The following is a 12081-nucleotide window of genomic DNA, read 5'->3' on the forward strand; positions in this document are numbered from 1 at the left end:
ATGAGGGGGCGAGGAGGTTGTTTTAAACGGCAGAGCCCTGCAGCCAATCAGGCCGCTCTCGTAGGCAGCCAACGCGAGGCTGAGCCGCGCCGAGCCCCGCGCCGTGCCCTGCGCTCAGCTCCTGTCCACACTGCCGCGAACAATACAGGTACGTGAGCCCCGCCGCAACTTTCCGGGGGGCGGCTGCCGCTGCCCGCCCCGCCCTGCGCCCCTCGTCCTGCCCGACCCCGCTTCAGCCCGTGCTTGATACCGGTGTATTTTTTTTTGTTTTCCGTTCTTTTCTTCCCTTTTTTTTTAAATATATATTTTTTTTTTTAGTTAAAAAAACGGGGGGGGAGGAAATCACCCAAAACTTTCTTCCCCTCTAGCACGGAGATCGCCGGTGCCGGGGCAGATGCTGCGCGCAGCTGGCGGGGCGGTGGGCAGCGGGCGAGGCGCACTGTTTACCCCCTTTTCTCCTCTCCTGCTCCGCCGGGAGCCCCCCACCCCGGTGCGGAGGGGCTACCTGTCCCCGGTGCAGCCCCGTTTCTTTGCGCCGGGCTCCCGTGCCGCCGAGAGTAATATGGCTGGTGCAGCAACTACACCGGGACTAACTCCTCTTCTCCCCCGCATGGGCAGGGATTTTTCTCTGCCGCCTCCTAATGTCGCACGGCAAAACGCGCGGCGCCCTCGGCTTTTATTTGCCCCTGTTCCCCGGGTGGGCTCGGTGGGGCTGGCGGCGGTGGGAAAGTTGTTGGCCGTGCGCAATGCCGTGCCCGCTGTTTATTCTGCATTAATATGGCTGTCGCTTTAGCATCTGACAGGGATAAACCCTGCGCGCTGCGCCCGTCGGTCCCGGCGAAGCAGTTTTTTTCTCGCCGCCGCCGCCTCCAACCGCCCCCGATCCCTTCGCCTCTGCCTCCGCCGCTCTTCCCCTGCTCGGGAAGGTGTCTTCGGCAGGGCTGCGCCCGCGGCGGAGCCCCGCATCGCTTCTTCCCCGCGCCGCGCCGCCCGTACTGTGGGCATTAATATGGCTGGCGCTGGAGAGCCCCGGCGAAGGGAAGAAAGACGTGTAAGCGGCATAGGGATGGGGAGGGGGGTCGCGGCGGGGAAAATCTCCTTCCCGGCGCCCCGCCGGGGGTCCAAACCTTTCGCTTTCGCCCCGGCTTCTCTCTCCCCACCTCCCCTTGCCCTCGACCGGGCTCCGGGGGGCCGCCCCGGGGCTCTCCGCACTCTTTTTCTGGCGGCGCGGAGGAGCGTAGCGGCGGCGATAATGGCTGCACGGGAGCCTTTGTTAGAGAGCGCTGCGCTAGGCAGGGGCCGGGGGGGGGTGGGGGGGAGCCTCCCGTCCGCGCCCCGGCCCCGCCGCCCCCCGCCGCCCGATGGGGGGCCGAGCGCAGAGCCCCTTCGCGGCGGGGGCGGCGTTTTGGCGGGGCTGGCGGCCGGGGGTGGCGGGCGCGGGGGGCCGAGCGCGGCGGAGGGGGAGCGCGGCTTTGTTCGGCGGCGCGGCGGCGGCGCCGGGAGAAGCCATCTTAGCGAGCGGGGCCGGCCCTGGGCGCGGAGCGCGGCCGCCGCTCTCGCTGCCGCTCGCCCCGGCCGCCCGGGGCCGGGCCGGCGCTCCGCGCCCCCGCCCGCCGCCGGGCCCCCCGGCGCCCCCCGCCCGCCGCCGCGGCGCATTTCAGGGGCACTTTCTTTCATCAGGAGGCATTTCACAAAATGGAAGATGAATTATTGGCGTCTGGCGGAGCCGCAGCTGCCCCCTCCGCCCGCCGGCCCCGCCGCAGGTGCCCGCTCCCCGCGCCGCGGAGCCCGGCGGCCGCGGTGACCTTGGGGGAGTGGGGGGGAGAAGATGGCGGGAGAGGAGCGGAGCGGAGGCCGGGCCGGCCGCGGCGGGCCGCTCGCCCCCAACTTCGGCCCCGGTCCCGGCCGCGCTCCGGTCTCGCCGCCTGGTCCCAGCGTACGCGGGTTTCCTGTCCGCCCGCGGAGCGCTGTAGGGCGGCAGCGGGAGCCCCGACGGGTCGGGGAGCGGCCGAGGTGGGAGCGGGAGGCTTAAAGGCACTTCAGCCGCGCACGGAGGGTGAACGGGCACAATTAAATATTAACGTTGTGCTAATAAAAATTAAATTTTCAAACGCCTGGGAGGCAGTAAATAGGAAATATTACTGCGGGATGGGGTTTTTTTAATTTCTTTATTGTGGCTTTTTAATTTTTTTTAGAGGAAAAAAAGAATAATACGGCGGAAAGGGAAAGGAATACAGCCCAAAAGTTAGCATGATCCTCTTGGTGACTTGCTAATCGCATCTTTGCACTGACCACTATGCCTCCGAACATGTGTCACTTGGTGGAGCAACAGTGAGCGCTGCTCGCCTCCCTGAGCTCCACGGGCCCTGTTGTGTTTAAAACCAGCTTTTATTTCCACACCACCTTACATATAGAATGTTATTTCAGTTTTATGGGAGGAATAGCCTGTACTGCTTTTCTACCTGGCCGGCAGCTGCGAACATGTGAACTCCGGTTACTAAAGGGACAAGTCCCAGCCTGGTGCTGTGCACACCACTTGAGCCCCAGTGTGGTAGCCAACTAAAATATTTTATATTAGTTCATATACAACTCTTAATGGGCAGAAGTATGTGTATTTAGTAGCCTGTCTCCAGTCTTAGGACATGATGTAAATGCATATCAATGTAAAACTGAAATCAGTGACCAGTTTTGCTTGGCTCAAGTCTGCAACCTAAGTGTCAAGGGAAGAATAACTGAAGTCTTTCTGTTGGGGATGGTACGAAGTATTTTGGGGGGGAAAAAGGGATGTGCTGCTGATGGGGTGTCGCTTCAGGGGGCGGTGGCATGTGTATGTGTATAAACATATGCACACTATGTATGTATATACACATTTGTCCGTACATGCGCTCACTTATTTCTTTCCCCTTTTTCCTCTCTTTCCTACAGAGTCAAGATGGCTAAAGGTGATCCGAAGAAGCCCAAGGGCAAGATGTCTGCCTATGCCTTCTTTGTGCAGACGTGCCGTGAGGAACATAAGAAAAAGAACCCAGAGGTTCCAGTCAACTTTGCAGAGTTTTCCAAGAAGTGCTCAGAGAGGTGGAAGGTACCTCAATTTGTGACTTCCTGAAGGGCTAACTTGCTGTTTCTGCTAGAATAATGTGCGTGGGTCTGAACGTGAAGGGAGCTAGTGCTGTTCTTGGCAATGTGTCCCAGCCATTGATTGGGTGCTGCTGACTGTTGTCATGATCATGAAAGCTTCAGCCCAGTGTATGTGCCTGTTGAGGTGCTTCCGTTATACAGCCTGGCCTTTTTTCCTGTTCCCAGGCAGTGCCCCTCAGCTGCCAGCTCCATCCAGGCCTGTGTCCTTACAGAGGACTCTGGCTGTGCTTGTCCCATTCCTGTTGTTTCCCTCTCACGAGCATGCCAGTGGTGGCTGCGGTCCCTGGTACAGGACCTTCGTCCCCAAGGTGGTCCAGTTAGAAAACAAACAAGCTCTGAAACTCCCCTATTGAGTCAGTATGTGTTGGCTTGTTTACTTAAAGTTTGCCAGCTGTTGAGTAATCACAAGTTCGGTGTCTTGTTTTGTTGTTTTTTTAGACCATGTCAAGCAAGGAGAAGGCTAAATTTGATGAAATGGCAAAGGCTGATAAGGTACGATACGATAGAGAAATGAAGGACTATGGACCAGCTAAGGGTGGCAAGAAGAAGAAGGACCCCAATGCCCCGAAACGACCACCGTAAGTGACTTTGTGTTAAATTCACAAATGTTGTGGTTTGTTTCCGCACCGTGTAGCAGAGCTGATAGGTTTCCATAAAGGAAGTAGATGGGGGTATGCTGTTGGTTTAGCAGTATTGGTAATCGTCACAGCTTACTGATGCTGTCTTGCAGATCTTCTAGGTGGTTTGTAATCTTGAGCATGTGGAGCACTGACAGGACTTGTCAGTACTTAATACCCTTAAATTCGTAGTAATGGAAGACATGGAAATGAGTGGGCCACAGTGAGACTTGTGTATCTAAGATGAAATTGGGTGGGGAGGATAGGTAACATCTGATTGAAAGCAGCATTGGGTGAAGGCTGAAGGTCTGGGCCTCAGTAAAATAAAAACAGATTTGGATTTATGTTTTGGCCTTTTAGGTAAAAGTAAGAAATTCTTCCTGTGTGAATGTTGTGGGTGAGGGAGAGAGGAGGGGATGTTCCCCAGGCAGGCTGCTGTGGTGCTGACTGTCCTCTTGGTGCTTCTCTCCAAGGTCTGGCTTCTTCCTCTTCTGTTCAGAATTCCGCCCCAAGATCAAGTCCACAAACCCCGGCATATCCATTGGAGATGTAGCAAAGAAACTGGGTGAAATGTGGAACAACCTCAGTGATGGGGAAAAGCAGCCTTATAACAATAAGGCAGCTAAACTGAAGGAGAAGTACGAGAAGGTAAGGCTCGTTTTCACTTGTGCCTCTTCCATGCTGGCTCTTGTGTTGATGTGTCTGTGTAATGTATACCCAGCTAAGGTGGCCCCAGCACAGTGAGCATCTCCATCTTACAGACCTGTTCTCATCGTGCTGTGTGCTATGCAGCTGAGCACTGTGTACTTTGGGATGGAGTAGGTTAGAGAGCCAAGGGCGAATTCCAGCATGGATGGAGAGCTTTCCCCCAGTGATGCCCAGCAGTGGCTGCTGCGTTGCTCCAGCACAGGGTGTGTTGTGCTGTTAAAGGCGTTTTGTCCCATTAGCTGGAAACTTTAAGAGAGGCTGAGTTCTCTTCTCCTCCTCAAGGCAATAACCATGAACGCAGGGTTCAAGGTATCCATCATCTGGAGGCAGCTGAGGATGCTTAGGTGTCTGCATACCTGTGTACCATAACGCTGGGTGTTGCCCCTTTTGGAGGTGCAGCTGTGGAAGGCCAGTCCCTTTACGTTAACACCCACTGCTGTACAAATGCTGTATGTGTTTGCTGCTTAGAGCAAATTAAGACGTCCCCTTGACTTTGCAGGATGTTGCAGACTACAAGTCTAAAGGAAAGTTTGATGGCGCAAAGGGAGCAGCAACCAAAGCTGCTCGGAAAAAGGTAGAGGAAGAAGACGAAGAGGAGGAGGAGGATGAAGAAGAGGAGGATGAAGATGATGATGATGAATAAAACTGTACAATACTTGTCTCCATGTGAATACCATAGAGTAGGGGAAACACCATAAATGAAGCACCTCTTATTTGAGATGGTGTCTTTTGCCCTTATTAGGCTTAATTAAAAAAAAAAACAAAAAAAATTTGGATTCCGATCGCGTTGTAGTTTCTAAAAGTGCTCTAGAAAATTGTAACTGGTTTACATGAAGTGGCCATGGGTGTAGCGAGCACCCTGAAACTGTATCAAAGTTGTACATATTTCCAAACATTTTTAAAATGAAAAGGCGCTCTAGTGTTCTCCTAACTCTGTGCACTTTGCTGTTGGTGTAACAAAGCATTTAAAAATGTTTCAAGCATTTTTTAATTTGTAAGGTGGTGTTACTATATGGTTATTGGCTAGAAAATCCTGGGTTATAAACTGTACATATCTATAGTTTGTAAAAACTAGACAGATTCTTGTGGTACATGCTTAGAGTTATGATGCCTTAGAGGAGCAGTGATTACTTGGAAAGGTTGTACGTTCCCCAGGGTGCCATGGCCCAAAGCATGCACTGTGAGGGTAGATCTATTTACACTACAGTGGGCGTCCATTTAGCTTAAAGTTGTCTTTCTGTATATAGTGAAATAGCATTCTGCTGCCATTCTTAGTTGTGGAAAGGGGGTTCAGCTGGCATGAGAAGTGTATGGATTTTTTTAGTTAAGTGCGGTAGTTTTTAAACTGAAACTGTAGACATCTCTTCATCGTCAACTGAAGAGCCAGTGCAGCAACTGAAGTTCAAAAACACTCTGTACTTAAACGAATTTGCAACGTTCTGTTTTTTTTTTGTATGTTTAGAATGCTGAAATGTTTTTGAAGCAAAATAAACAGTATTACATTTTTAAAACTGTTCTTGACAACACTCTAAATTTCTGGTTTTAAAGGATCTTGATGACAGCAAGAGGTTCATTTTGAAGTCTGTGGCATCCCTCAGGGCTGGTGACTTAGGAAACATTCTGACTCAAGGATTTAAATAAAATAAAATAAATGGTGGCCAGCCAAAACTGGCTGAATTGAAAGAGATGGCTGCTCCAGCTAATATGCAATCGTAACTGTTTATGGCTGAGTGGCATAAGATGCTATGCAAGTTTGAACTTTATTACTTGAACTTGGGAGCCTAAATGAACATTCATGACTTAATTGTTTGTTTGTGTGTGTATATAGCAGCATTCAGAGATGCAGAGAAAGGTAGGTGGCTAGGAATGAGGCTGACACCATGGAATAAGTATAAAAGCATAGTTTGGATTTTTTTTCCAGTTGTGTTGGGTAAATTTATAGCCCAAATGCATTGCTGTACATATTAAAATGTGCCTTTTTTGTCCTGTGTTAAACTGTTTCAGACTTGTGGTTTTTTCTAGCATCTTGATTCTTGGCAGGAGCCAGGCGCCTAGTCTAACTCCCTGCTGAAGCAGGAGTGTGGCGCAGGTACTTAGTCTGTGTCCTTTCTCTAACCATGCAAGTTTTAATAGGAGCTGGGTGCTATGAGGAGGGTTGGGGGAGTGGTGCAGGTCTCTCTCCTCTCGGATGACCAGCTGGCTGTGTCATTGCTATCTTTCAAATCCAAGCTGGGGATGTTTTGCAGCCTGTGGAAGGGAATAGTACCTGGTCTTCAGGTGGTGACTAACCTCATTTCCCTTAGCATGGAAACTGCAGGAACTGGGAAAACTACAGCACCCACTCACTACCCTCATGCTGGCTGTAGTTAGCAGTTGATGTTTGGTTGGCAGCAGGAAGGAGATGGGGTGTGAGGATACTCGCGTTAATAGCAGGTCAGAGTTGCGGACTGCCGTGTGCAGCTGACTGAAGAGGACAGGGTAACTCATTAGTGTAAACTGTGAGTATGGGCTGCTGCTGCTGCTGCTTCCTTTGAGCTTAACTGCAGATTAATGAGGGCCAGGCTCACAGGCAGTGACTACTTCTAATATGGATAAAACAGCTCTGTTGCCTATTGGGTAACACATCTGGCTTCCTGTGACTTCTCAACAACTGTAGTATTTTGGCAAAAGAGTTGAGAGGGACTAGAACCTGAAAGCAAAACCAAGCAAAACGTGGTATTGGATGGAGTGAGCTAATAAACTTTATAAAACAGCAACATGTAGCAACTCTTTTAAGGTTAAGTTGCAGTTGGATCATTTAGAAATACTTCTATAATTGCTTAATTACGGCACTATGCACAAAAAAACCCAAGTGTGAAATTAGCCCCCATTTTATGGGAAGTTGCATTTTAAAAGCGTCAAATTGGTGTCTGGAAAAGAGAAATAGGTACCTTTGTGTTTGCCTTTCAGCATGTCTTCAGCTATGCAGGAGAAGACAACTGGAGATTCCAGCACGTGGAACATTGGTGGGGAAGTAGTGGAGCAAAGAAAAGTGATGGCATTGTTTCAGGAGCTCTAATACTGTTTCTTTTGTCTAGTTGGCAAAATCTCCCGTTAGCCACATATGGGAATTAGTGTAGATCACTGCTGTGCAAATCGGGCTTGGCTTTGAATTAACTGCCAGTGAGCTGAGCCCCTATTGATAGTATTAGCAAATGAGAACTAGAGCTGACACCTCTTTGTCTTCATTATATTGGAAATCTATTGACTTGTAGGGCTTGATTAAGGTCTTGGACCTTGTGGTGCACTACGTGTTCCTGCTCTGCAGATGCCTAAAATACAGCATGCCGTGGAGATGCTGTTCAATACAATGCTAGTACGGGACCCCGGAGACTCAAATTTGGCTATTGCAGATGTAGTGATGATGCTTCTGCCCCCAGTACTCTGCCATTGGTAAATACCGTAATGTGAATGTGTATAAATAACACATGATTTACCCTTCCCCCCCCCCCCCCTTTTTTTTTGTGTTCTGAGATGTCATCTCAAATATTGGGAACTGCTTAATTTGACCCAGCTCTGGTTTTGATAGAGCAACCTCTAAATGCTCTCTGCTTTGAAATGCCTGTGGTGTTTTAAAGCAAACACCTTAGCTTTGGGCTGCTGTACAGCTCAAACTTCTAGTTTGACTTTAGTCATGAGCCAAGCAGAGTATGTCTTATTAACTCTGCTGTATGTAGAGGAGGGTAATGATAGAACAGATCTGGGGAAAGGGAGGGGAAGGAATGAAGAGAGACTTCCTCATATGAATTTGGCAGAGCTGGCTGTGAGACAGCTTGGATTCCTGAAATGCAAAATGTGATTTGTTGCATCCCCCCTGTCCTGCTGAAGTCAGGCTGAGGTGGGCTGTGAGGATGAGGGGCTTGGTTAGGAAAAAGGGATGTTGAGGGGGCACAGGGGACGCTGTGACTGGGTGTGCTGGTCCCTCTAGATGCCTAAAGCAGTGTCAGAGGTGTGAGAGCTTTTGCTTGCGGGAAAGCATCTGCTGGTGCTGATGTGGGGCAGAGGTGGGCAGAGGCAGAGTTCTGCCTGAAAGCACTGGCCCACATGGTAAAGCTGATTTCCCGTGGTTGGTACCACTTGCTTTGCGCTCAGGACTGTACGTAGGCTTGAGCACACAGTTGCTACCAAAATGCACCACATCCCTCTGAAATCAAACCAGCTGGGGGGCTGTCAAGCTGCTCTGTGCAGGCCAGAGCCTGCCTCTGCTGAAAACGAGCCCAGCAATCTATTAGCATGACCTGGAGAGGCAGAGGAGTGATGTTCTGGTGCTCTGTAGCCTTTACATTCCTAAATTCAGTTGAAATACTTGGTGTGAGCCCTTACACTAGAGGAGGGGCTGTAGTGGAGGGACTGCATTGCGGACGCCCTACCATGGGTGTAGGGTTAGCTCCTTGCAAGTACACACAAGGAAAACCACACTGTAGAATGGTTTCTTACTGCTCGTGTCTGTACTCTAATGCATCTGTGGGGAAGCAGGGCATTAATTGTTCCTGTAATAAAATTAATTAAAAATCCTAGTCCAAATGCGTGTTGAATCAATTAGCAGCAAATGGCTGCAGCTCTAACAGAGGTCCACGGGAAGGTGAGAGCCTGCTTTGGGGATCATACTGGGGACACAAAGCATCTCTCTTGCCTGGTCTCTTTGAACAGCTGATTCTTATATAGTTTTATTCACTCCCAATAAACCCTGCAGGAACAGCAGAGAGGTGTGGGGGCTTGTGTTGGCTCTGGCTCAGGTGGTGGCAGGTGAATGGCTTTTTGCTTCCAGCCTCCAGCACAATTCTGGCAGCCGCCACGCGTTTATGTTTTCCCTCTGCTCACTCAGGCTGTTGTTCCATGGGCAGAGAAACATCTCCCGAGTGAGCCCTCTTCTGCCGTTTTGGGAATCTGGGCTGGGACCAGAAGTGACTGGAATGGGATGTCCCTGCTGGCTTTGCTGGGGGTGGGAGCAGGATGCTGCATTTATGGCAACGTTTCTGTTTGCTTTCTGGCAAGCCCATGCTTCCCTCTCTGAATGTTAGCCTGAGCTTGCTTTCCTCTAAAAGGTAGCTGGAAGAACTGAGACAAGTGACACACTGCTTTCCGCTAGGGCTGTACCGCATTTAAATGCAATAAACTAAATTGCAAATTGCAGCTGTGCTACAAAACAAAGTGTGCTGGAGACCCTCTTGCCAAGCAAGAGGGCTGCTCTCTAAACATGTTTCACCTTGGAGTGGAAAAGGGACCGGGTAATGAGCATGCCTGACAGGGGTTCATGCCTTGTGAGGTGTCTTCAACCCTTTTCAGCAGGCTGGGCTCTGCTGGGAGTGTAATGTGTGCCTGCCTCTGCTTGGGCAACATTTGGCAGCCTGTGTTCAAAGTGCTCTGCAAACATCTCATCCTTCTGATAAGTGCATGCTAAAGCAGGAGGTGGATGAGGGGTGGCTTATGGCTTGTGTTAACGATCTTGATTGGAGTTGCCTGCTGCTAACAGCTCCTGCCTGAGCACCTCCCTGCACCTGGATCCCTAAATTAGGCAGGAGGAAGCAGGCACAGCCTTGTTAGAGCTGGTAGTTACGTCTCTTGGGTGGTGAGTATCTCCTCTTGTTCCTGGATGTGGCATGGCTTCACAGGAATGCCTATGAAGTAGCTAAGCTGGGATTAGTTTTCCTGGAGCTGGAGCAGAAATGGGAAATGACCTCTTTAGGGCTGGGGAGCCTGGGTTGTTGTGTGGAGCAGCAAACTGGTGCTGTGGTGGGGTTAAGGCCTTTGGAAGCTGGAATGTATAAAAGCACATCTTTATCTTGTTGATGTTGGGAGATGAAAATATGTTAACTGTGGTAGGGGGATGCCTGCCCTGTGGCTGTGGCCTCTGGCATGGTCAACTTCATGTCCCTGGCTGAGTCCAGCAGCCAGGAAAATCACAGCTGGGAACCAAGCTGTGGGACTGGGTGTTTTGGTGGTGTTTGTGGTTGACTGTTGAGCCTCTGAACTGCAGGTACTGCTGCTTTGTGCTGTACCTGCCACCTCAGCCTGCTTCTGTCTGTGTGTTCCCCTCCAAGACACCCAAGGAGCAGCCCCTCTTGCATGTTGCTTTAGCCAAGCCTCTGTAAGGAAGGAGGCAGGTAGGATGCTGTGAATGATAGAGTTGCTTTTTCTTCACAGCCCATCCCCTTGGAAAGCTCCTGCAGGTACTTCAAATCAGAAAAATGCTCTTTTTAAAAAACAGTAATCAAACATAGCCTGCCTTTGTTGTTGTGAGAGCTTATTGCTTGTAAGTGTTTTTAACCGCTTCTTTGCGAAGCTTAAAATTTGCTTCATGTTAGTTTGGAAAATTAATACCTGTAGAAGGTTGAAGTGGTTTGAGGGATTGCTGAAGACAAATGCCTTTTGCCTGCTGCTAATTACCGTGTGATTGCTCTTTTACTCTGTGTTACCTGGCATGTACCAGCAATAACTCATGGTCTTGCAAAAGAGAAAGGTGGAAACGGCGGCAATTGGTCTCCAGTTTTCTTGAAACATGTATGTTGGTCAAGTTTCATTCTCTTTTGCTTTAGAGCTCAGGCTGGGGATCTGTTCTGGGCTTCGCTTCTGCAGTTGTTTGAGGTATTGCTGCCTGCAGCTCCTGGTGAAGCTCTCTCCCCACTAGCAGGGAGAGCAGCACTGGGTCTTCTCTTGCTTTATTTTGTTGCTTCATATAGTAACTTGTCTATTGCAAGCTGCTGGGAGGTCTTTCAAACTGAGCTCAAAGGTCAAGGCATCAGTAAAAGTCTGGAGAACCCTTTCTTCCAAGGGTGTGTCTGGAAGTGGAATAAAACCTGAGCAAGTGGTGTTAAGTTGTCTAATAAAAGATCTCTTGCTTCACACTTTAGCTCCCCTTTCATTTGCTGGTGATTCCCCACCAGAGATTGTTGTCTAGCAAACAAATCGGCTAGATCAGGCCTGGTATTTTCAACCTTGAGGGCAACTTGCAAAAGGCCTTGGATGGTTTTGAATGTAGGAGGACTTGGCCTTGTTTTTCTGCTCTTCCCTGTGCGTCTCTGCAGTATGCTGCTCTCCCTTTTGAGTGCTTTGCTAGGGAGAAAGTGAAGGTATCTCCCTTAAAAGAGCAGCCCTTCAACTTTTCTGTTACTGTGTGATTGCTTATATGTGGGGAGCACCAAAAAACACTCACACAGACTCAGGGAATATCTTCCTTGGTGCTCCTCATTCACTGGAACGTGACATCTTAAAAAGCCAATTCCAACAGCAGTTCAGGCTGATCTTTCCAAGTGCAAAGTAGAACGAAGCCCCTAAACCTCTCTCCTTTCTGTTCCTCCTCAAACCTTCCAGATAAATGTCCCCCAAATGCTTGTTTCACACATCTCTTAGCTTGTAAAGACCCTGTTCTTTGCCTGTTCTCCCATTCCCTGCCCCAGCTCTCCCTCTACCCAGCAAAGCGGCCACAGTCAGTAGATGGGACCCGATGGCTTATTTGAGGTCGTGTAACTTACTCCCAAGTTTTGGGAAGAGACTGGCCTATGTTTTCCTGATAGTCAGGTGCTTCAGGTAAGATTTCAGCTCATGGCAGTGTTGGGGTGAGGGTGGAGGCTGGAGTGAT

At 50.0% G+C, this 12081-nt stretch overlaps 1 protein-coding gene across 1 annotated transcript; it reads left to right on the forward strand.

Annotated features, from left to right (window-relative positions):
• On the forward strand, positions 1-6458 carry HMGB3 (high mobility group box 3). Its single transcript, XM_065689550.1, is given in 6 exon segments — positions 1-112; positions 115-148; positions 2926-3082; positions 3577-3716; positions 4229-4403; positions 4963-6458. Coding segments are annotated over 6 exon segments (762 nt in total). The 3' UTR covers positions 5107-6458.
• Positions 6459-12081: the final 5623 nt, after the last annotated feature.

Source organism: Lathamus discolor, chromosome 9 (assembly GCF_037157495.1).
Source record: "Lathamus discolor isolate bLatDis1 chromosome 9, bLatDis1.hap1, whole genome shotgun sequence".
Classification (NCBI taxonomy): Eukaryota; Metazoa; Chordata; class Aves; order Psittaciformes; family Psittacidae; genus Lathamus; species Lathamus discolor.